A 24992-nucleotide genomic window follows, 5' to 3' on the forward strand; every position below is an offset into this window, starting at 1 on the left:
TTTCAAAATGCCCAAAGCCCTGAAGGTTGTAAAAGGTGGCCTTGGCAATTAACTTCGGTGCTCAGTGTCTGATGTAAGTGTAGTTTCACAGTGGCCCATGAAGACTTCATTCTGGTGATTTACAACGTTTAAGACCTGTTGGTTTAAAGAACATCCCTGGTTCCCTTAGAACGTTGTATTTGGTTTGAATCTAATGTACTGTAAAACAGCACAGTGATCAGTTATTGTGCACTGCTGAAGGCTTTACATACAGAGCAGTTCAGGTCTTCCTTCTTGAGTTGCTGAATTTGGAATCGGATGGCTGCATGGGATCTGAAGTCAAAGAAGGAACATTGCAGACCATGGAGTGGGCTCTTCCTCTCACGAGATCTGTGTTTGTGTTGATCTTTCTGAACCAAAGTAGATGTGTCTGCCTTGCTCTGAATGCCTTGATGTCAGTGCTGGACGTGTCTTCCAGTCCAGCCAGTTTCTTGAAGTGTCTGCATGGTCGTACCGTGTCCTTACTCATTCCACTAACTTGTGTGTGCTCCAGACGACTTGTCATTTCACCTCTTTCACTGACAGTAGTCTCTGTTGTGTGATGTCTGTGGTGTACACTGGAGGGTCAGAGGGAATCTAGGAACCCCTGCTCCACGCAGGCTGCAGGTATGTGGGTCACCAACATCCCCTGGGGCCACGGAGGCTGCACTGCAGGCTGAAGTCACCTCACCTAAGCAGAGTTGACGGAGGAATGAGCCTTTCCTTGCTAGTCCACCTGCTGCTTATCCCCTGTGTCTTTTCTGCTGTCCTGTTTGGTTCCTGTCCTGTTCAGTTACTGTCTAGGTGAGTGATGAGAAACCAAAAGAAACAAGTCCCTTGCTCTAGAGGGGCTGGACGAAGAGTCCCTTTGCCTCATGCTCTCAGGAGTGGCCAGGATGGTCTGCTTTATGCAGACTGTGGGGCACAGCTGTGCCCCGAGGCTTACCCTCTGGTGGACCTTCCTCTGGAGCCGAGAACTCTGCAGAGCTAACTGAACTCTGCCTGTGGTGCTGGGCAGGAAAGCACATAGTTAGACAGGCAGCCATAGAGAGCTGGCTCGCGAGGACAGTCAGCCTTGCTGAGCAGTGCTTCCAAGAAGGAAGAAGCTGAAAAAATATTTCCCAGCATTTTGCCCTGGAGAGCAGTATGGGCTGCATGGTTGCTAACAATGCTGATGGGATTTTAGCAACTGCTCTGAATGTGTTTGGGAATGAGCACAGCCATGAGCTCTGTGTGTGTGCTGCCTAGCAGGGCAAAGCCCAGGGCACCTCACTTTCCTGCTGGAGCATGTGTGGAAGAAAAGAGAGAGGGGCACAGCTCCTGCTGCTAACCAGAAGGAGGAATGTTGCTAGTATGGGCTGCAGCTGCACAGGTGCCTTACACCCAGGAGAGTGGGCACGAAGCCCACAGCAGCCCATGAGAATGGAACTGCCAGATAGAGCCTCATTTGCTCTGTAACGCTGGTCCAGAGGGTTCAGAAACACCGACCGTGTGCCTGACAGACATAACCCTCCCCAGTTCTGAATAGATGGATACCTGCTCTCCAGTGTTGGAATGCCTAGGAGGAAATGCACTATCTGTAACCCTTTTTTTCCTTCCCAGCTTTTTCAGTCCTCCTGGGCCCAGCTTCATATCGCCTTTCTCAGAGGTTTTGTTTGACCTTTCTTACAGGAATTTTCGGAAGCACCTCCGCATGGTGGGGAGCCGAAGGGTTAAAGCACAAAGTAAGTGAGAACCTGTAAGATGTGGCTGTGAGGAGCTGGGGTTTGTGCTGGTGGGACACAGGGAGCCCAAGTTGTGCACAGATGCTGGTAGAAAGGAGCTAGCATTGGGCTGGAGGAAGGATTTGACCTGCTGATGCCATTTTACCTTATGAAGAGAAGGCCAGGTTGTTGCAAGTCTTCAGGACACACAGATACCTGCAAGCAGCCTTTAAGCTGTTTCCAAAGACCCTCTGCATTGGCTGTGGGAGATTTGCATCCTCCGTATCAGGTGTGGAAGAGCTGCAGCATCCTTGTCCCACGTCTGCATGGTATTTGGTGGTCACTGGTGTAGAAGCAAGGAGAACCAGAGCTGAAAGTCGAGCAGAGCAAGCTGCCTGGCTTCTCACTGAAGGTGTGGACTTGTTGTGGCTCCCTGGAGGCAGTTGGTACTTTGTGTGCCATGTGGACCAGTGGCTTTCTCTTTTCTCCTCCCCTATCCCACCACCATATCTTCCCCACAGCAGGGCCTGGGGAGAGGTGCCCAGTGGGAAGCTGAGAGGAAGGCTGTGGAGAGAAAGAAGAGCGGGAAGGAGACTGGAGCAAGGGGAAAATAAAGGGAGCATTATGCCTTACTTGGGAAGAAATCACCTCTTAGGCCTGGGAAATAGCAGTTCCCTTTCCCTGAGGAAGTCAATGCTTCTCTATAACTTGGCTGGGACAGCTCTCTCATAGCTGTGGAATGGGCTGAGAGTGGTGTAGCCAGCCCCCAAGAGCTGAGAATTGTTCCAGAAGAGGAAACGTCTTGTTCTTCCCACGGCCTGGCCAGGTGACATGTACAGACTGCCCACAGCAGAAGTGCTGCTGAGTTGAATTTGTGCTGAATTTCCTCTCCATTCTGATATGCTGTGGGAAGTAGACAGCAAACATCATTGCCTTTTAAAGTGTCTTTATTGGCATCTGAGTTAGCACAGCCTGAAGTGAAGAGGGCTCACCTTCACCTAGAGCTGTCTGTAAGTTCAGGCATGCATCTCTGCCTTGGTAACTCTCGGGTCATGTTTTCAAAGCTTTCTTCATGCACACAGTAGTGACGTGTGTTGTTTTAAACGAAAGCTGAGGATGGAGATCACCTGAAGAGCTTCCCATGTGATTTGTTTCTGTGGACCCTCTCACGTGGACACACTGCAGCAGAGGACAGGTTCCTTCTCAGCTCTCGTAATGCAGATCTGCCCTGATTTCCTGTGTTGCTGATGTGAGATGCTGTTACTAGATAAATACCACAGCAAGCTTGATCTGTCTGCTACCAGAAATAGGCATTAGCGGCCCTAAGTGGCTGTTAATCTAGATGTAATGGCTCTCCCAGGAAATTGCCAAGTTAGACATTATGGTTGGTGATTCTCAGAAATCTGCCTGCAGGGCAGTCAGCTGGGCCAAGCTCCTCGGATTCTGTTTAGGAAATGCCGGTACAAATGGCCCTTGGAGAAAGAAAAAAATAATATGTAGATATGTATAAAAAGGGGAGAAAAATGCTCATACCACAGCAGGTGAGCAAATGCTGAAGAATTTCTTCTTCTGCTGGAAAATTTAGAAAGCATGAGCTTTCTAAAGGCCCCTTCTATTTGGGCCAGCTCTGATAGAACAGAACAAGAAGAGAATGTCCTAAAACATGAGGAGGGAGAGATGACTGGACAGCTGCCTTTTTCTAGTTACAAGTGTCACTAGCTGTTGTGTGTGCACCTTCTTGTGAAGGCTTTTGAGTCAGAGCATTTACACTGGGATATTGGAATTGCCCTGATGAAATAGAGGTTTGAGCAGTGCACATTTAAGGAGTGGCCATCAAGTGTCCTCCTTTGTCTGTGTTATGTGTCCCGCAATGACTCAGCTCACGAAGTGGGCACTTCTGCTGCTGCTGTCTAGAAGACAGACCCTTGTTTGCTGTGTGGAGAGGACTCACGTTTGGCAAGTGGAAGAACAAGCACAGGGGAGATCGTGATGTGTAGCTTTGGTGGAAATCTGCTGGATGTTTTGTTTTGCTGGCAGCAACCGAGGTGGCTTTGGAGTCTGTTAATGTCGTGCTTTGGTTTTATCCTAGCATTTGCCGAACGGCGTGAGAGGAGCTTCAGCAGGTCCTGGAGTGACCCGACTCCCATCAAAGCTGATTCCTTCCATGACTCTCGAGAAAGTGAGTTCTGAGTCCTTTGAGCTTCCTCCTGTGGCCAAACCCTCCAGCTGAGGTGTTGACTGGAGTCCCACTGGAGTAACTTCTCTGTTCCCTTTTGTCCCATTTGTTATCCTTTCAGTTTCTTGAGATCTGAGCAAATAATACTTTGGGTATATGCACCTGTTCATCTGTGTGTACCTATATTTACAGGTAGAGCACAAGCACATCTAACCTCGTGTTTTTGTGCAGCAGCCAGAGGGTATCCAGTGGTACAACTCTCTTATGGCTCTTTGTTCCCACCATCCCTTGTTTGCTTGAGAGCAGTGCCCTACTTGGAAGCACACCAGTCCAAGGCTGCATTCTCCACAGAGGGGCAAACCTTCCCAGTTTCCTGTGCAAGAGCCCCTTCTGAGCTCTTCTGTAGCCTAGAATAACTTGGAGCACAGCTGCAGTGCTCTGGGAAATGTAACTTTGATTTCCTATCTGTGCTGGCTGCACAGATGATAGCTTGGGGCAATCTGATCTTTGGGCTGCCAGGAATTCCTCTGGAAATCCTCAGTAATGCTACAGTGTTCCACTTGTGGGGACCCAGGTGCTGTTGTGGTAATTTACAGAAGGAAATGCCAGCATCTTCCCACTGTCTTTTTTGTAAAGAGAATGGCTGTTCCACCCAATTTGCATTTGAAATCCTGCAGGCAAGGGACTTAACAGTTATGAGTTTGCCCATGCTGGTATGGGTTGTATTCATTACATAAACTTCACTACTGAAATCAGCTGACCGTTCAGGTAAGCATGAGGTCCAGCCCTCCTGGTTGGAGATGACTCCATGCCAGGTTGCAGGGGGAGATGTACGAAAGGCCAGGTTCAAAACATGACCCGATGGTTCCTCTGCAGTCTGATTCTTCCCCACTCCCTTGGCTAACTCAGAGGCGAATGGAAAAGACATGGTTCAGACAAATGTGTTTGGTGCTCCAGCACTGTCCAACAACACTTGGCCATCCCGAAAGGCGCAAGTAGAGGCACCTCTGTTCTCTTTCCTCACTCCCTGGCTTAAGGGAACCGTCTCTATTTTTAACATTTAACGGTCAATTATATTCCTTCCAGATGTTTTTTTCCCCAGGAGGCATTGGAGGCCAACAGGTAAGGTGAATTTGGAGAGCAAATTCAAGTATACTGTGGAAATACTACTGTGTTTGCTACGGCTGTCCTCGCGCTCTGGGATCCTCTGCCAGGATCAGAAAGGCAGAGTTTCTGCATAACCACCCAGAAAATGTAGTCAGACCAGTAATTATTACAAGGAGACCAGCTTTGGAGTCTTTGGACTTTTGCTCATCAGCTTGGCAATGTTGAAGTGTAGAAAGTCTGTCTGCATTTCATCTCCTTCTCCATTTTTGAAATGACAGGGTGACTGTTGTGAATTAGCATCTGAAAGCTTAAACTTGGTGACTGTGAGAGTGATGAAATGTTTTGTGATATGTGGTATCAGGCTCTGTGTGTGCACTCGTCGTTTGTCAAGAGAGTTTGTCTGTTTAGAGACGCCAGCCCCGACGTGTGGTGTCAGTCACTCTGTTGGAAGGAAGGAGGGCACAAATCTCATGGCTTGTGGTGCTTCTTGCGAGGTAGCTGCCAGACAGGACTGAGTGGAGAAGGCAAGCTGTTCTGCTCTTGTGACACACGCTGTGTTCTGACAGGCCATGACCTTCAGGATTCCTGTGGCACTTTGGATGGTGACTTTGACTTGAACTGGGAAGCAGAAAAGGAGCTTGAAGCCATGGCATGTGACGGAGAAGACTTTATTCCACCAAAAATAATGGTGAGTGTTTCCAAGCGCGCTCCCTTTATCTGCTCAGGCCATGTCTGTCTTCTGACAGCTGCTAAGCTTAGGATCTTCACGGTGAACAAGAGGACTGCCCACCCCTGGACATCAGTGTCAGTGCCTGCTCTGCTCTCACAGTGATGAACAGAGGTGCCTGAAATCACAGCACGGCCAAGTCAACTGCATCTCCATCACAGTTTGGCTTGTGCTAATGACAGGCCTACCCAGTTAGGCTCTTAATGAGCTGGCTGAAAACTTCATCCAGAGCTGCCAGGGAGCCTGCATCTGCCTGACATCCTATGGCTGTGTGTGTACCTGTGCCTGATGTCATCTTATCCCTTGGCCTCTGCTGTGCTCAGCCCTGGCTGGTCCATGCAGCCATCCCACCTCTGGCCCACTGACCACATGGATTTGAACAGTCCTCTCCAGCCAGAAGCATAAACCCTCACACAGGGAAGGCTGTACAGCAATGATCCTTACTGGAATACAACCACTCTTAGTGGTCTGCAAGCAGCTGCATCCTCTGTGCCCACCTGTCTCCCCTTCATAAGCTGTCATCTCAGACTCAGTCCTTACTATTGGACAGAGCTGTGCGCTCAGTTGCTGAGGACTGGGGAGATCGTGGTGCTTGAGGGTACTCAGCAGGCCTGAGGATGCTCTGAAGTGGACCAAAGGCTTGGAGGACCTTCCACAGCAATGCAGATAGTCTGGATTATCTTCTGGTTTGGGTAACACCTAGGAGGGGCAGCTGAACAAGGCACTGTTAACACAATCTTTGTGCTTCTGAACTCTCTGTTGGCCTCTCCTCATCCTGTTGTACTTCTTTTTCTCTTTACAGCTCATTTCTTCCAAGGTGCCCAAAGCTGAGTATGTCCCGACAATTATCCGCAGGGACGACCCCTCCATCATCCCCATTCTCTATGTAAGTATATCATTTCTGCTCTGTCCAGGAGGGTGGAAGCTGGCTCCACACAAATTTATTTTCTTTGTCCCTGTCCATGTTTCCTGTTGCAGTGACTCTGAAGCATGATTGTCACTTGGAAAAGCTGAAAGGAAAGGGCTGGGTGGGTGCTGGACCCAGGTGTGGGATTAGACACAGCTTTTGCGGGGGGCTCGGGTCTAAGTGGAAGAGCAGGGTGGAGTGAAAGCTGCATGTGTGGGATGTCAGACTGTGTGGGCACAGCCAGCCAGTGGGGGACAGTAAGCAAAGAAAGGCAAGGCAGACCTGAACAGAACTTCATGTTGCCAGGCTCAGAACTTCTGTTTCTGCTCATCCTTAGGACCTCAGAGCTCTGCAGTGAATCACTGCCCTCTGTGCAGTGGTGCTTCCCTGTCAGCCATGAATTTAACCTTGATTTTCACTAGGAGTCTTGCCTGAGTAATGTCTAAAGCACCACTGGGGAGTCATGGGTCTCTTTTTCCTAATCACTTCATATTCATTTAATTTGAAAGGATAGGGTTGGATTGACAGCCCAGAAAATTCAGTCTCTGTGCAGCAGACAGTGCTGCCAGGGGTTTAGCTTTGCTGTCTCTCTTCTACTGAGAGCTGTACAGCTGTACTGGTGACCCTGCTATGCCAGAGGCAGATGGGTTGGGAGTGTTGGCCATTTGTTAGCCAGCTTGGACACGTGTAATACTATCAACTGGATACACAGTGTGGGCCAAGAGGCAAATACTCATTGAGGACATTGACTGCATCTGACGGTTTCATCTCCAAATCTTTAGATGAAGTTGGCCCTTTGTGGACCGCTTGGTCTTCAGCTTCTTTGCTGAGGTGTGTTTTAGGGTGATTATTCCTGTGATGCGACCAGAAGCAACAAGTGGGTTAAATTGTGCTTAAGGGCATGTTTGTCTGGGAATATGACTGTGTGATACTGAAGACTTTGAGTAGTGTTGTGGAAGCTGGTGTAGTGGCAGCGAGCCTTGATACATCTGCCTCTTTTTGCTTTCCAGGACCATGAACACGCCACCTTTGATGACATCCTAGGTATGCTGAGTGTTATTTCTTTTTCTCAACTCCTGCCTGCTGCAAACGTATCAGATCAGTATCATAGAATCATAGAATGGCTTAGGTTGGAAGGGACCTCAAGGATCATCAAGCTCCAACCCCTCTGCCACAGGCAGGGCTGCCAACCTCCAGATCTAATTCTAGACCAGGCTGCCCAGGGCCCCATCCAACCTGGCCTTGAACACCTCCAGGGACGGGGCATCCCCAGCCTGTCTGGGCAGCCTGTTCCAGCACCTCACCGCTCTCTTGGTAAAGAACTTCCCCCTGATATCCAACCTAAATCTTCCCTCCTTCAACTTAAAACAATTTCCAGTATGTTAAGTCACTTCGCCCTGTGCCTCAGCTACCGTGTACAAAGTGTACAAAACACTGGGGTGTTTTTATCACCCCAGTGACACCTGACACTCAGTTGGCTGCTATTGGATTTGCTGCTGTAGTAAAACTTCACTTCTGTAGGCAATTTTCTGTGCTAAGGTCACAGATTATGAAGGAGAAGCTTGAAGCACAGGGCAGCAAAGATGCCGCTGTGAGGTACCCTTTTAGGTGAGCAGAAATATTAACAGGAGCTCAGGACAGCTGGGTCTGGTGCAGTGCTGTGGTCACTGCAGAGCAGTAGCTGGCGCTGCTCTGTACCTTGCCTGCCCTGTGATGTGCTGTGGTTTTTCATTTTTCCACTGCATTAAAGGTAAGGATTTGCTTTGACAGTATTGAGAATGCATGTGCTGAGCACCTCTTACAGCTTGGCCTTCAAGGCTGAACTCTAGTGAGAAGAAAAACTGATTCTGCAAGATTCATTTTTCACTTCCTCCGTGGCTCATCTTTCCCAATGTGTTTTTTTTGGTTTTGTTTTCCAGAGGAAATAGAGAAGAAGCTTAACATATATCGGAAAGGCTGCAGAATCTGGAAGATGCTGATATTTTGCCAGGTATGTGAAAGTTGTTAAGAGTGGGAGTGGTTCGTTACAAATTCCTCTTTTTCTACAGGGAAAATTACATGGAGGAACCAATAGTCCAACGTCAGGCTCTGTTAAGAGTAGATGCATACAGCTTTCACTTCTCCTTTGCCCAGACAGCGAGCTGTCACTAGTTGCTGTGACAGCAGCAGATAACATTTGACTTAGTGTAGCTGGCTCCAGAGCTGGGTTGCTTCTCAGCTGCTTTCAAAGAAACCCAGGCAAACCTGCATTAGCGAAGACCCCAGAAGGAGGTTTTTGGAGAAAGGAGGAAGGATGTCTGATAGGATAGTTAGAAGCTTTCGTACAGCTTCAGTGTGACGCTGGGAAGTGGAGGATGTCCCGGATCCGACCAGCAGATGGCACAGCCTGGAGTCACAGCGCAGGGAGGGGGGTGAAGGCTCGGGCTGAGGGACAGGGACAGGTCCGGGCCCTGCTGTATCTGGGGCTCGGTGGGGATTTCCTTCCCCAGTCTCTTGTTCCTGAGTGCTGTCAGCTCCGGGCTGCCCCAGCAGCTGTGCAGGGAACCTTGAAAGGAGAAGTGAGGAAGTTAACCTAACTTGAACTTCCTTGTACAGGGGAGCTGGACTAGATGACCTTTAAAAGTCCCTTCCTACCCTAAGGATTCTATGATTCTATGATATTATGATATGTGCCTTGTGCTGCAGATCAGTAGCATTTGCAGCCCACTGACCTGGAGACTGCAACTCTCAATTTTCCTGATGTTGTATTCAGTCTTTTTATGCTTGCTACTGCCAGATGCCAGTTCTTCTACAGTGACATCTTGCCTGCTTCTCCTGCTTTGCTCAGCTTCTTGTCTGCCTACCACAGCAACTCCCCTACCACACCCAAATGAAAGGGGCTTTCTTATCTTCCTTATTGTTCTCCAGCCACCCACAGTGAAGGGTTTTCTTCTTCTATTACTATGTCTTTCCAGAGCAAGGTGGGCACAATAACATTAACAAATGGATAATCCAACCCCCGACATACTCTCTGTAGGTGGAAACGTTCTGAGTTGGTGCCTATGGTGCCTCCTGGGAAGGCTGTAGCCGCTGTGCCAGCCTGGCGTGTCTGCTCTGCTCCCTGGTGGCACTGCTGGGTATGGCTGCACTGAACAAGGAATATGTCCAGGGTCTGTTTCTGTAGCTGGTTTGCATCTGTCTGTCTCTCTCTTGCAGGGAGGTCCAGGTCACTTATACTTGTTAAAGAACAAAGTTGCCACTTTCGCCAAAGTGGAGAAGGAGGAAGATATGATCCTGTAAGTGACTGTTATGTTCTAGACTCACGTAGCATTTTTCTGCTCTGTTTGCTTTATGTTTGTAGCACATGGTCTAGAAGAAGAGGCAGAGGTTGCTGGGATGGTTTAGCCTGGGGCAGACAAGGCAGAAAGGGAATTTAAGAGCAGCTTACAACTCCTTGAGGGAGAGCTGGAAAGCTGACAGAACCCAGCTCAACCCAGGGCTCATGCAGCTTTGGGTCAGGTCACCAGAAGATTTATGCTCTTATCTGCTGTTGAGTATGTCCCTGGACTAGAGATTATCAAAAGAGAAAAAGGCATTTCCTCTCTTAACAAAGGCTTTGCTGACTAGAAACCAGAACATGCCCCTTGTGCCTCTGGGGCTTGGAAGTAGCTGAGGTAGCTTTTCTGAGCAGGTGACTAGTGGCAGAAATCCAAGCTATTCCCCCACAGCTGTCTCTGATAACTGCCCTTCTAAATGCGGGGGGAAATGGAATTTGTCTCTGCAAAGCCTGCTCAAAGTCCAGCACATTGCTGAGGCAGTTTTGCTTTTCCTTGCAGAGAGTCAAGCTTTGCCTGTTTTGCTGCCTGCTTCCTTGTGCTGGCTCAAATGTAACTTGTCTAACAGTGCTTCGTTGTGGGGGAGAGCTTGTATACCAGCCTGTTCCTACACAAAATACTGCTGGCATGAGAGCTGAGTATTAAAGTCAGCATCTGTTCGGTGCTCTCATGCTCTGGCACAAATGGCATCAATAGAAGGCACGTGTGCACACATATCCTTCTGACTGCATTGGAGGCATAGCTGGTCTGACGTTGGTAATTCAAGGACATCCAGAAAACTGTGAACATGCAGCTGAAATCTTGGATGGTTGGAAATGAATGTCTCCATCCCACATGTGCATGTCTGGGAGGCAGTCCTGAGAAGAGCTCATACTGCAAACAAACATCTGATCACAGCCTTCACAGAGGAGCTGCTGGGCTTTAGAGCCCATCAATCTGCTCTAATCCTCGTGCAAGGAAGGTCACTGTATCTCATGTCCCTCAGGCACAGCGTGCTAATCAGTAGTGAGAAAAGTAAAGCGGGTCCGACTCTGATGAGCAACACCAAGCACTGGGTAGCAGGAAATAGCTTGCCTTGGTGTAGTCTCTTTAGCTTTGTGAAAGAAGGACCTCTCTTGCTGTTTGCTGTTGATTTCATGCACTGGAAATGAACCACTGCAGTGCTAACACTCATCTTTAGAAAGGGCAATTGTTGATAGAAATGAGAGAGGGGAAGTGGGAAGGAACTGCCACAGACAGCGAGTGTCTAGTGAAACTGCCAGTTTAAAATCACTCCTGGTGGATTTTGCTCCCCTTTCTTCACCTTGGAGCTCCCTTGTCTCAGTGGGCAGCTCCTCCTTCCCTACTACATGGCTTGGGGCTGCTTCTCAGGCCCTTACTCTGCCCCTGCTCTTCCTTGTCTTAAGACCTACCAGCTGTTCCCAGGCAGCTTGCTGCTCAGGTTGTGAGCCTCAGGCCTCTCCTGGGCTGTGTGTGCTCACGCATCCCCCCGAGGAAATAAATTTCTAAATGATCTCTTTTTATTTCTTCCAGCTTCTGGAAGAGGTTGAGCCGTCTGATGAGTAAAATCAATCCTGAACCAAATATCATTCACATCATGGGCTGCTATGTTCTTGGAAACCCCAATGGGGAGAAGGTAAGAACTTCCTGGGTCGCCACTCTGGGAATGACTGCTGAGTAGCACCAAGCCCAGGGAGGCAGCAGACTCTGTGCTCTCAAATCCCCTTCTGCTGTGTGGAACATGCTGCATCCTACCCCACCAGTGGCTGTTAGTGGCTGAACCACCGTATGGATTGTGCCATCCCCAGAGGGCGGGGGAGGAATGGTTAGTGGCATGCAGAAAGGGACAGGTGGTGAAGCCTCTAAGAGAACAGTCAGTTGATTTGTTTACTGCTGAACAGGATGTTTTATTTAAAGGACATGTAGTGGATAGTTTTCTAGAGGTAGGGGTGAAGAATGAGCAATTCTGGATGTCCTGCAGTTCATCTTTGTTTACAGCTCCTAACTTTCCATATGTTTTCCTTTCAGCTATTTCAGAATCTGAAAAACTTAATGAATCCTTATAGGGTTGCCTTTGAGTCTCCACTTGAACTATCAGCTCAAGGTAATTACTTTTCTGTGCAAAGAACCATGTCTTCCAGATCAGCATACTTCCTTCCATGGGCATCTTCATGAGAAAGCAGTTTTGAGCTCCCTTAAGCCTTGCCATGATCTTTCTGCTTGTAATCACCTTTAGTGTAGCTCATTTGCTGAGCCTAGCTTTCCCCATGCAATTCCTCCATGTTCACGTTTTAGCTGTCCTGCTTCTTGTGTCTGAAGCTGCAGAGCTTCTGTCCAAGCTACTGGCAGTGACAAGTAGCCTAAATAATAAGCAGCTGTCCAGGCTGAATGTGGGAGATGGATCATTTTACTGAGGCATGTGAAGTCCATGGGAGACATGGGAGCAGAACTCCAAGTGTGCAGGAGTTTCTTCTCCAGAGGACTCAAGCCATGGGCACCGAGCAGGTAGCCAGGTGACTTGGATGGAGCCCACTGCAGCCATTCTACATCTCAGCCCACTTTGCTTTCTTTTTTTTTTTTTTTTAATTTGCCTGTAGCTCAAGTTATTTCAAGGGACTATGGAGTTTTTCTTTTCTTTTGTCCACGCGTTTATGGGTGCAGTTTCACAAGTGACATTCTGAAGTTGCCCTTGTTAATTTATCTTTGCCGGACCCCTCAGTACTTCCTTCTTGTGGAAGGTGAAGGCACACAGCCCTCGGCTGTAAGCACTTGGATACTTCCCGTGCTGCTCACAGCTGGCATCAGCAGTGCTGGCTTATTCTTAACTCCCCCTGCCCATGTAGGAATGTAGAGGAGCTGAGCGCATCAGTGCTGTGCAGCATTCTCTGTGCGTGTCCTGCCAACGTTGGGTCACACAGAACCTGAGTGAACACGCCTGTACATGTGTGCCAAGATGCAGCTTGCATTCCTGGGTTTCTGCACAGCCCAGCAGGCAGGGCAGCAAACTCTGTGTGCCTGCACTCGAGCAGCTGATCATCCAGGGGGCTGGGCTGAAGACTGCGTCTGAATTTATCCTGTTGATCAGTCTGGGACACACTAAGAGTGTAACCTCTCTAATCCTTCTCAAAGTCATCTGAAACTAATCTTAATCGGGCCTCAAAAGCGAAAATCTCTTCCTGAGCCTGGGGTTGTTTTTGCCCTGTGTTTTCCAGTGGCACTGGCTGCATCCAGCAGTGGCCCTGAGTGCAGTGCTCAGTGTGCGGCCGCCTCGTGAGACCTCACCTTCAGCTCAGGGGGCAGAACTTCCATTTGTGTGTCCTGTTGAGCCTACTGCTGTGAGAAGAGGCAGCTCTGCAGGACAGGGACAGCATGTAAACATTCATCTTCCCCCCAAACCCACAAGTTTTGTTTTGAATTTTCCATGTTAATTATTTCATTGTATCCCCCCCAATTTTTACAGCGTGTTGACTCCTGATGTGTAACGTTCTAAGCTCTGTGTAGTGCTGCGTGGTGCAGGCTCTTGGGGCCGTTGTCTGGTACTCCACGGGTCCCACTCTCTGCAGTCAGTGCAGAGGTCAAAGTCTGGAGACGCGCTGTGTTCAGTTCCCACCTCCACGGACCAGCCTTGCCAGGGGATTATAAGGAGCCTTTCAGGGTGTGAGGATGTCTACAAAGGTGCTTGCTTCTCGCAGGCACCTTCGCGCGGCCCATGCTGCATGTCAGCGTTCTCCAAATGAGACGTGCAGGCAGGTTCTCCTGTGCCCCTATCTGTACGGGTGTGCTGTTTTGTTTTGCTTTTGGCCTGTCTCATTTCTCCATCGTGCTGCAGTGTAACTCCTCTGCTTTGTCTCTAGGTAAGCAAATGATTGAGACTTACTTTGACTTCCGCCTTTACCGCCTCTGGAAGACCCGCCAGCACTCTAAACTATTGGATTACGATGACATTTTATGATCTGGAGAAGACTTTGCAAGAAAAAGTTGATCACCGGTGTCCAAGAAGTCATGCTTATTGCAGAGAGACTCTTTTATTGGCACAGGGAGCCCTACAGGAGGCAGCAGTGCTGAAGGGAGGGAAGAAGGAGCCCTCAGAAGTGGATCGGCAAGAAAGTCTCCTGGGTCAAGAGAGACTGGAGGGGAAGGGGTTTGGCACCTCGCTCGCCTCGGGTCAGAGCCGTGGTGTCTCACGAGGAGCTGTGTGAAGTGAGGACAGGATGGAGTTCCTTGCAGAACTGAGCTGTTTTGGGTCAGAATGGGCCAGATTTGTTTCCAGGTCCTTTTAAAGACTTTTAAAGCTCAGGTTTTCTTACTAAAAAAAAAAAAAAAATAATAAATTACCCATGCACTACAATGAAGAAGTGACCAGAGCACAGAGGAAGGAGGGTTTTGTACTCATGGGACCTTCTGTGCCTGGGGATCTTGGAGAGCAAGGACTGCTACACCTACTCCTGCAAGCTTACATCAAGACGATCCAGTTTCAATGTGAATATATACTGGAATATAGAATCGAAGTCTAACTTTTTTTGGTTTTGTTTCATAGAAAATAAGTGCAATTTTTATAGCGAGGAGGGTAAAATCCCTCCTGATATTTAATTAGTTAAAAATAACACACCGGTAACCAATAGATGAGGTATTTTTGGTCTGCTTGAAAATATATTCAAAATGGTAATATATCTTCTGTAGACATATTTAATCACCAGCAAACATGATTTTAACGTAACCTAGCAGACCCTGCATGTCTGCTGCATTGATTAATCTGGTTTGGTTCATTACTTTCAGAGTAGCTGTGTTGCACAAATTGTATGTGCTCTCACGAATGTATATTTCTCCTCCAATTAGACACAACTTTGTTACTTTCTATTTTGCTGCTTGCAAAACTATGTGACTTTAGTTTTGCTGAAATATTTTAGGTTAGAAATACAGTACCTGGCTGGGAAGCCTCGGCCAGGTTCACTATGATATAAAAATGAATTAGAAATTAATAGCCATGGTAATTGTTCATGCCAGTGTTTTGCAATGTGTTGAGAGATGAGTTCTCTTTCTGGGCTGCTGTGTCGAGCAGCGAGGGTTCAGACCATCAGAAATCCTCCCAGGTGACTGTCCCTGAGGCATTTGGAAGAAATGCTTCCTGGAGAGTTCAGCACGGGTTTGTAGCATGAGTTTGAATCTTCCCTATGTTCACTTGGTTGCGACTTGTTTGTGCATAGATCCCTTTTTTCCAGTGCTGAATGACCTGTTTGTGGATTGGAGCTGCTCACATCCCTTCCTGTGCAGAACAAAGTAAACGCAGAGCTTTGTTGCAGCAGGTGTGGTTTGAGAGCCCAGATTTGTACTTGGTAATTGAGGATATCTTTTGGAATATATTTACTTCCTGTTTCTTTGGAGCAGGGACTGATTTTTGTTTCGGGAGAGGGTTGGTTTGGTTTGTTTTCCTCCATCTGCAGCTCTCCAGCGGACCAGGCAATACTGCTTGCAGCCCCTGCAGCTCCCCAGCTCGTCCGGGAGGTGACACACTCTATTTCTGATGTGAGTGAAGTGTACTGGAGATGAACAGGGAGGGCTTGTTTTCCTGATTTCCTGGTACCTAAATTACTGGCTTGTGAAGTGATGGCAAATATATGTACAAACCTTGTTTTAAATACTTACAAAAAGAAGTCGTCGTTCTGATCTGTAGAGTACTCCTTCCCTCTGTGACGTGTGTGTGTAACTCCGGGGGGCAGGCCGCAGGCTGGAACTGCTGAACCCTGTACATTTAGAGCAGTTTCATAGCAAAACTTCTGAAGGAAGAATGTACATATGGTAAATAAAGAGAGGAACGGGTGGAGAGAGAGGTGGGAGCCAGGAGGCGACTCATTGAAGCCGACAGGTTGGAGCTGCCTGCCGTGCCTGCTGGGCTCCGTCCCGGCGCTGTGCGGGTGCCGCTCCTGGCCCGGTTGTGTTTCCAGACCTGCAGTGAAGGGCTCAGGCTGTGATTTTTGGCAGAAAATGCCAGATGTAAAACCAAAACCCACATGGATGCCAGTTTTCTGTTACTCAGCGTGGCAGCTTCCACCAGCTGTGCTTGTGAGGGGCGGGAGCCGCGGGTTTAGAAAGCAAAGTCACGTGTTGTGTAGAGAATGGTCGTGGTGGGATTAAAATGCTGGTACAGAACTCTCCCTTTGTGACCCTTTTATGGTTACACTCCGAACTGGAGACAGGCAACTTGTTCTTCCTCTTTCTTTTCTAAAGTCAAATCCCAATTCAGTGAACTTGGTAGCATGAATGTAGCATTGTGGAACTATTGAAAACCTTCTATAACTGGGGAAGGGCCCATTTGTGTACCCACTTCAGTGATTTGTCTGTAGAACTATTGTGTATCTATTATCATTGACCACTTGTAGAGCTCGGGTTGCAAAGCAGAGAGGTATTTCTTGCATGAGCTCTGTAGGAAGCTGTGTGTTGGAACGAGCAGCGCAGACTGTTCTGCGGCTGCGTTGGCCGTAGCACAGCGTGATGACAAACAGCGGATGCGTTCCTCTCTGTTCCAAAGATCTATATTCAACATGGTTTGTGATGTTTATGACACGAGCGTGTTATTTCTGTTGTAGCGTTCATTTGACTCGAGAGACGAAATACTCTAAAAGCTGCGACTGGAGAGACAATAGAATTGTGATGTTTTCTGTGCAAATAGCGTCATTGAAGTGTTAACCGTTTAGATAGGGAAAAAAAAGGAATTCTTCCCCTTTTAACTGCTTGCGGTTTGTAAGTGGCTGTTGGGGAAAGAAGGAATCAGCAGAGAATAGGGTGAAAAACAAAGAGAGTAAGCATTAAAAATAGAGCCCATGGCTTCCTGAGCGGGACCAGCCTGTGCAGGGCGGGCTGCGTGCGGCTGCTGTCGGAGCTGAGCGCGGTCTGTCCTTCCACAGGGCTCCCGTGCTTCCTCCAGCTTTGATGGGATGTGTCTGTCCGAGGCCATGAAACCGCTCTGCTCGCGTGTGGTAACTGCGGTCTGAATTGGAGCTCCCCTCCAAGAAGGGGATCCTGGTGAGCAGTGTGCAGCGCGGCTGTGCCCACGTTAACCTGCTCTCCCAGGGGATCCGCAGCCCTTCTGCTGCCCTGTGCTTCGGGCTCTGCCCCGGCACAAGCCTTCCCCTTGCCTGCTGTTCTTGCAGCTCCAGGGCTTGGATTCGCTCTTAGAGAAACCGCGACATCCTGTGAATGTCCTGGTTAACCCAGAGAAAGGCAGATTAAATTGGGATAGCTACATGGGTGCACCTCAGCAAAGTCTTGGAGTTTGTGCCTTCCTTGCTGTGGGGCAGCATAGGAGGGGATTCTAACACTTCATCTGGGCTGAGGAACGCCAGTAGAGAGCTCTGCTGGGCTCACACTGGGAGCAGCCCTGGCAGCTCGGTCACTCTGCTGCAGAAGCGGGGGCCATCTCTTTGGATGTGGCACCTGTCCTGTACAGAGTTTCCTAGAGAGGCTTTTCTCTTCTCCGTTGGCTGGGAAGGAAGGGAAAGAAGGAAAATTGGTTATCTAAGGGACAGAGAAATAGTAAGGAAACTGTAACAGCTTTTTGCATCTCTCCCCTCACACTGCAGCTGCCAACTTCCCTTTGCAGCTGACCTCCAGGCCCGGGATGGGAAACAGACAAATTAGCAGATCAGCCCTTTTATTGCATTAAACCAATACTAACATAACAATCCGTGTAGCTCTAGCAAAACATCTGACTGCAGAAGGCAAGCAGCCAGCTCGTCCTGGCCCTGCTGGGGTTCCCACCCCCTCCGCCCCAGGAGTTGCCTGAGCCACGTCCCAGGCCCATGGGGAGCTCTGCCTGCCCCCAGCCGCGCTGCTTTGCTGGGAGCGCTCTGGAAATGAATTTGTCCCTCAGTTCTCAGCCTGGGCTCGTCTGGATCAGGGCGCAGGTTTCCTGCTCCAGCGGCTTCTGGACAGAACATCTGTCCGTGCTGCCACATCGCCTCTTGAGGCAACGTCACCGTTGTCCGTGCTGTGTTTGCGTCTCCAGCTCTTGGCACACATCCGCTCTGCAAAGAGCTGCCGCTGCCTCGGGACAGCGCTGTGACCCACGGCTGCGAGTTCCTGTTCCCAACGCTGTGCTGCAGGGTGACCGCAAACACTGCTCCGTCACCTCCGGACAACGCGGGTGGAAGAGTGCAAGGTGCCGATGCTGAGCAGGCAGCAGCATGGGGGGAGCTGCAGGCGGCCATCCTGAGCCCAGGCTCTGAGGGGGGAGCGCAGCAGACCCACTCTACTCCCTTGGTGTCTGCGTAAGCATTCAACTCATCGAAACCCACTTGAGGAGTGACACATACGGTGTCTATGGTGCTTTGGTTCAGGATGCGATATGTTACTATCATTAGAATCCTTCCAGGGCCTTTGGCAGTTGGCATGGGTTGCCGTGCAGCAGAGGATGTGCCGGGTTGTGTCATTGTTCCTCGAGCCGTGCAGCCACGCTGCCAGCAGCAGGAAGCAGATCTGCAGCCACACGCTGAGCTGAATCACTCTGTGCTGGTTTTCCTGCCGTGATGCAGACAGACCTTGCTGGAGGATGACACACAGATATGCTCCCCGGGAAATCGAGCGGCAATCCCATCTCCCAGGCCATCTGTGAAAATAGAGTCGTTGGTGATCTGTATTTTGTCCCACCGATCGTAGCACACCCGCAGCTTTCTTTGTCTTTCATGGGACTGTGTTTTATTTCTCAGGCATGGAAACGCAAGCCAAAGTCAACTGGAAACTTACGGTGTTGATGAGAAATCAGCCTGCTGCTAACATTGCTTACTGGAGTTGAGTGAGTAGCTGGGTGGTTTAATGACGGTGAAGCTGGCAGTGATTGCTGTGACTGCAGGGTAATTGTGCTGTGCAGCCGGCAGAGCAGTGAGATAGCAGGGTTGGCCGTCTACCTAAACTCCCAGCGACGGGAACTGGGAGCTGCTTTGATTCGAAGATAAATTCTGTCCAACGTATTCCCATCAGCGAGGAAAGCTCAGAAGACTGGAAGTAATAAAATTACGGACATTAAAGCAAAGAATCCCCCCGAAGAGAAGCTGAGCTGCATTTTTTCCATAAATACTGAGTACATCTTGAAGAACTAACACGACCTCGTCATTTTTCACATCATGGTACTGATTTTAGAGCATCCTCAAAACTGAAATAGGTAAGGAGATAGGAAAAGCATCTAGGGTCTTGCAGTGCAGTGGCGGTCAGGCAGGCAGCGCTTAGTTCACGGGCACTGTGCTGTCTGCATCCAGGCTCAGCAGTCGCGGCCCCGGCCGCGTTCCCAGCCCGCAGAGCCAGGTGCGTGCCCCTTGTCACAGCGCTGCCCATCGCGTGAGCCGCCGAGCACGCACAGCAAGAAGCGGCCAGCGCTGCACCTCCCCTGCCCCGGTGCCCTCGGTTTTTGTGAGCCCGACAGCCGTCTCCTTCCCGTGGTTGTGTGTGGGTGTGGTGAGCTGCACGCAGGGCTGGTTCTTACCCCGGGGAACGGTGCTGAGAAGGCTGCGGCCGTGGGGGTGAGGTTGGGTTGCTCGCTCGGTGCTGGCCCCTGGCTCAGGACAGCACACGTGCACACAGGTGGTATTCAAAATGCTTCAACAGTGGGAGTTACCGGATTTTGGGGTGAAACTCAGTGGTACTGCTGTAGTCTCCACTCAAAGGTCCTGCTGGTGCAGAGCTGGGAATTCAGGTACGGCGCAGGAATCCTTGCCCTGGCTTTTGAAATGCCCTCAGACCATCTCAGACGCGCTCAGCAGGGTGAGGTGCTCCGCTGTGCCCCCGCGCTCCCCTGGCACTGCTCGCCAAACGAGATGTTCTTTAATTGGGTGTTGAGCTGGGGAGGATTGAAGAAACCGAGCGAGCTCTTGTGCCACACGGCAGGGAAAGGTGCTGGAATCGGACCTGAGTGAGCACGAAGGGGCTGCAGATCTTCCACTGTGCGCTTCCTGTTGTTCTTTAACAACACTATTCCTGGAACTGGGCGACTTCGGTCGCGATGCCAAGCAACAGCCACAGCCAAAACCATGCTTGCAGGCCTGGGAGGCCAGCGTGCTTTTAATATCTCAACTATTTCTGCAGAGTTCAGACAGCAGTTCTCATTTCCAGCTCCTTTGCTCAGCTGGTTGGAGTTGGAGGAGTTGGAGACGTCAGCCCCAAAAGAGCCTCCGGGACGGAGGGCTGTGCTGGCTGGGAGCAAAAGCTGTGTAAAGGGAGAGTGTGGAAAACGGAGCTTGCGCTTCTGAGCTCAGCAGGCCCCACACCAGCAGGCTGCTCCTGGGGGAGGTGGGAGGAAGCTGTTCAGCACGGCCGGGCCGGGCTGGCTCTGTGCTGGGGGCAGCCCTGTGCCGTGCAGGAGCCCGCTGCCGCCCGTAGCGTTTCTCTGAGCCTATCTGCTGCTTTGTGTATGATAAGCAGGTTTCAATGACGTGAATGTTTCTAGGTTTTAAGATGTGATTTAATAAAAAGAGACATTTCTGGGAAAGCAGGTTTTCTCCTTTTTTTTTTTTTTTTTTCTTTTGTTGTTCTCTGGCCGAGTTCGTAAGCCCAGGAAATGGCACTTGGCACAAGCGCTTGCTGTGCCAGCAGTGAGGGAGGGGCCGGCACCAGGCACTTCTCAGAGACAGCAGAGAGGGAAACACGGGAAACTGAAGAGCAGAGCTGTGGGGGTGTGCTGGGGGTCAGCAGGGGGAGAAAAGCAAAAGCTGTCAGTGCTTTAAATGAGGGACATCGAGGGGGGAGGCAGATCCTGCGTGGGGACAGAGTGATGACATTCAGCACACCTGGGAAGACAGAAGACATCAAGTTCCCATCAGCCACTTTCCTTGTCCCCAGTCTGCTTGACTTAAAGTGAGCAGCTGTGGTCTGAGCCTCCAGATGCAAGCTCTCCCTTTATCTCCATTGCCAAAACGTGTGTGCACCTGTGTGTTCACCTTTTGCCAAGTGCTGTAACAACAGCCCCTCTAAGCACACAGAGCTACACGGGACGGACAGCTCCCATCCTTCATTGCCATCCTTTAGGGCACTATTCCTCACCCTGGGATCTTTCAGCAGTCATTTCTGCATCCTCCCCATTTGGAAACACTGCTCTCCGTGTGCTGCCATGACCAGCGGCACGAGGTGTGCGTGTCAGTCTCAGCAGTGGCAGAGGATGGAAATCACTTCTAGCTCCCCACCTCCAGCTGTGCAGACAGCTTCTGGCCAGAGACCTGGCGCTGCTCTCTGTCACTGGTGCCCTGAGTAACCTGGCAGCCAGAAACACGGTCTTTATTCCTTATTCTGGAGCCATTTAATCTCCGTACCGTGCTGTTTTTAAATCAGTGTCACGGGGTGCACAGTCAAACGCGTTGCAGAAGCCCAGATGCAAAGGGTTATTTTCATCTCTCACCTTCTTCCCGCTCTCCTCGCGCAGGTGACGTGGGGACAAACCCAGGGCCGTGCAGGCGGATTTTCACACTGCCCCATAACAAAGGGCGAGGAAGGAGAAATCACGCGTGTCTGAGTCCTGCTGGGCCCGGCTCCCTCAGCACCCGGCTGCACTTGGGCTTGTCCCTGTGCATCCTATCAGTGCTGGCTGCTGGGTGTGGGCCTGGCACTGACGTGTCATACACACCGTGTACCGCTGCTGGCTGCACAGCCACGCCAGCTGTGCTGCTGGGACGCTGTGAGCTCGTGCTGCGCGGTGGCACTCTGCCATCACGCGCTCCCGGTCCTGTCCCTGGCCACTGTCACACCTGGGTTTTGTAATCGAGCGTTTGTTTTTGTGCCAGAATACGAGAGCTGAATGGGATTCCCAGGAGCCTCTTAGTAAGAGCGCTCAGCTGCTGCTCCGGCGGAATCCAGGGTGTAAATGCAGCGATGGGGGATCAGCTCCAGAGCATTCAGTACTCGGCCAAGTTTCACTTTCCAGTCCTTCACGCTGTTTCACTGACTTGGCCTAGAAAAAAAGCAGTTGATGGGAACTATGATAGAAGGCCCTACAATCCCGGCTGGCAGGGGAGGAACTGAATAATGGCTGGATTTTTTTCTGTAAAGGCAGGAGGGCACACAGCAAAACCACCAGATGTCAGGTTCAGTCCCCACAAAGGGAGACGTTTCCTTTGTGCCAGGTGCAGATAAACCGTGGGATTCATTATTTCAGGATTTGTGGGCTTTACACGGGCTGAAAACCCAATGAGACAAGACCATGAAAGAGAAATCCGTTGAGATCCACGAGTACAAAGGCGCATTGTTGGCTCTGTAAGTGCCTGAGCCATGAGTCACCAGAGGCGGGGAAACGTCACTGCCCGCTGCCCCGTCCTCATGCTCAACCCCGGGCACCCGCTGTGGGACAGCGTGAGGGCCGCGATGCGGGACGGCATGCTGAGACCATGGTAGCGTGCAAACTTGAAACCAGCCTCGCGTTATTAAAGCTTAACTGCAAAGAGCTGCTTCCTTCCATCGAGCTGGGGCTTGCACGCACAAAGCCAGGGCAGCAGCAGACGTGGACGTTGTACCCTTTCCAGCGCACTGGCAACATCAGCAATAAAATTCCAGCACCCGCTCGCTTCCAGGTGTGGTTGAAGGAGCGCAAATTGCTCCGTTTTGGCTCAGGAGTGCAAAGGTAGCAGCCTTATCAGCAGGACGCAACGCTCCTTCCAGTAAGCAGGGCCGTATCTGCAGCGAGATGGCGGGCTGAAGCGCTCGCATCGCGCTGGGGTGCGGCTCCGTAACGCCCCAGCAGGCTGGGACTGAGCGGTCCCGGCCAAAGGTTATTCACGTCACCGCGTGCCATTCTCCTCCGTGCCTCGCAGGCCGAGGATTTCAGCGCACAAACAGTGCTATCTGAGGCATGGAAAGCCCTGAGCTCCTGATTGTTTCCTGATCGCACAGACTTCCCAGTCAAATGTGGCGGCAGCTGATAACAGGCACTGCCTGGAAACAAAGTGCTGGTGATGCTTTTCTCTGTGCTTTTCAGTGGAGCAGCGATGGCAGAACAGAGAAAGCAGCACAAGAAAAGTTTTCCTGCGCTCCTGTCTGTGCGGAGCTGATGTCCTGCAGCGCTCACTCTCCTCTCGCCTTGGTCCTGCTCCCCGTTGCCTTCCCCAGACACGCCTGCTGCCCACAGTGCAGAAACCTCACTGCCTCCTCCAGAATTTCCTTGAAATGCCTCTTAATGTTGCTCTGGTGCCCACTGTGTGTTCCTTTCCCTTGATGCCCCCTTACTCCTTCTCTTTCTCAGGCCATGGCTGAGCTGACAGTGAGGTGATCCTGACACTCGCCTCTCATCTCCTTCCTCCTCGGCTGCTCCTTCCTGTGCTGCTGCTATCTGGGCCAGTCTAGGGGAAAAATAAAAAGGAAAATGTAACAGATTTGGATTATTTGTTTTTCTTAGGTTGAATTATAGAATCATGAAGGTTGGAAAAGACCACTGAGATCACCAAGTCCAAACCCAGCCCACCCCCACCATGCCCATTAACCACGTCCCTCAGTGCCACATCTCCCCGCTCCCTGGGCAGCCTGCTCTGATGCATCACCACCACTCTTCCTGAGGAGGAACTTTTCCTAGTATCCAACCTGAACCTCCCGTGGTGCAACTGAAGACCATCACCTCTCATCCTATTGCTGTTACCTGGGAGAAGAGGTCAACCCCTACCTGGCTACAGCCTCCTTTCAGGGAGTTGCAGAGAGCAACAAGGCCTCCCCTGAGCTTCTGCTTGGTGGGTTATGCACTGCGGCTCCCGGCAGAGTGGATGAGCCATGGCCTGGGGACATATAGCTGCCACTGGAAGCAAAGTCTGGGGCAGCCGGGACCCTCCATTGCCACCCCCACCACGCCACAGCCACGCCACAGCTGGGTGCCCCTATGGGTGCTGCTGCAAGGCCTTCCCAGCCCCTGCGCTGCCCACCCTGCTGCACGCAGAGTCCTGCGCGGTTGTGAACACTCTCTCCGGACAATTTGTTTGAAATCAGTCACCAGTGGGGTTCCACAGGGCTGCGTTTTAGGGCAGTTCTTTTTAACGTTGATCATCAACTGGATATGGGACTTGATGGTGTGCTGGGCTGGGACACCGCTCTCAGCCGTAGCGCTGGGGCTGGGTGGTGCTGCGTGGAGCTTAACTCCCAAGATCTCTGCGTGCCTGCCCCATCCAACTCGCAATATCCCTGACTCTGAAGCCGGCCCCAAAGCCAGGGCTCCCGCACATCGCTGCCCGCCCCGCCTCGCCGCACACAACGGCCTCCGCAGCGCCCGGGGACGCGGCGCCCTCCCGCCCTCGGGGCTGCCCGCTCCGCCCCGCAGGGGACGGCCCGGGGGCGGTGCTGCGGAGGGCCCGGCTCAGGTGCAGCGGGAGGAGGAGAAGGAGGAGCAGAACGCGGCGGCCGCGGCGCGGCAGTGCCCTCGGTGCCGGCGCCATGAGCAGCGCGGATCATCCGCCGCTCGGGGCCGGGCCGCGGGCTCAGCCCGCCTGGAAGCGGGAGATCCTGGAGCGGAAGCGGGCCAAGCTGGCCGGGGCGGCCGCCGGAGAGATGGAACCCGCGGCGGCGGCGGCTCGGGGCCCGGCGGCGGCGGCGGGCGAGCGGCTGGTGGTGGCCGAGAGCTTGGGCCCGCTCCGCGAGAACCCATTCATGCGGCTGGAGAGCGAGCGGCGGCGGCTGCGGCAGGGGCTGCCCGGGCACGGCCCCGAGGCGGCGCGGCCGCTGCAGCAGCTTCTGGAGCTGTACAGCGCCGTGCCGGGCATCCGCACCATCCGCGCCGACAACATCCTCATCATCGAGTCGCAGCCCGACGCCGCCGCCTGCTTCGCCGACGGGGACGCGCTGTCCGGGCGCCGCCGGGAGCCCTCCGCCGCGTCCCCGCCGCGCCGCCCCGACCCGCTGCGGGAGCTGCTGGCCCGCCGGGGAGCGGCCCTCGCCGAGATCCGCGCCGATCAGGTCCTCATCTACGAGGCGGCCGAACCGCCGGAGCCGCCCGAGGCCGCCGAGCCGGGCACCGTCAGCCGTCTCCTGGAGAAGTTCGGGCAGCGACCGCGGGGCCGCCGCCGCCGGGGAGGGGAAGCGCTGCCCGGGGCCG

At 51.6% G+C, this 24992-nt stretch overlaps 2 protein-coding genes and 1 long non-coding RNA gene across 5 annotated transcripts in view; 2 read left to right on the forward strand and 1 right to left on the reverse strand.

Moving 5' to 3' along the window:
• Positions 1-16616, forward strand: part of NSMF (NMDA receptor synaptonuclear signaling and neuronal migration factor) — a 43015-nt gene extending 26399 nt beyond the window's left edge. For all 3 annotated transcript variants that reach the window (XM_021413879.1, XM_021413880.1, XM_021413881.1), the window contains 10 exons: positions 1690-1742; positions 3811-3900; positions 5571-5692; positions 6534-6617; positions 7649-7682; positions 8558-8628; positions 9834-9913; positions 11486-11588; positions 11981-12056; positions 13807-16616. In XM_021413879.1, the coding sequence (XP_021269554.1) occupies positions 1690-1742; positions 3811-3900; positions 5571-5692; positions 6534-6617; positions 7649-7682; positions 8558-8628; positions 9834-9913; positions 11486-11588; positions 11981-12056; positions 13807-13904 (811 nt within the window). In that variant the 3' untranslated portion in view covers positions 13905-16616. The remainder of the gene's footprint in view (positions 1-1689; positions 1743-3810; positions 3901-5570; positions 5693-6533; positions 6618-7648; positions 7683-8557; positions 8629-9833; positions 9914-11485; positions 11589-11980; positions 12057-13806) is intronic.
• LOC110406861 lies at positions 20026-23275 on the reverse strand. Its single transcript, XR_002443611.1, has 2 exons — positions 21330-23275; positions 20026-20724 (listed from the first exon to the last, which is right to left on the reverse strand). It is a non-coding gene; the product is annotated as an uncharacterized LOC110406861 (long non-coding RNA).
• The window catches only part of TPRN (taperin), a 13661-nt gene continuing 12924 nt past the window's right edge, over positions 24256-24992 (forward strand). Inside the window, exon 1 of the mRNA XM_021414143.1 lies at positions 24256-24988. Coding sequence (XP_021269818.1) covers positions 24335-24988 — 654 coding nt within the window. The 5' untranslated portion in view covers positions 24256-24334. The remainder of the gene's footprint in view (positions 24989-24992) is intronic.

Source organism: Numida meleagris, chromosome 16 (assembly GCF_002078875.1).
Source record: "Numida meleagris isolate 19003 breed g44 Domestic line chromosome 16, NumMel1.0, whole genome shotgun sequence".
NCBI classification, from domain to species: Eukaryota; Metazoa; Chordata; class Aves; order Galliformes; family Numididae; genus Numida; species Numida meleagris.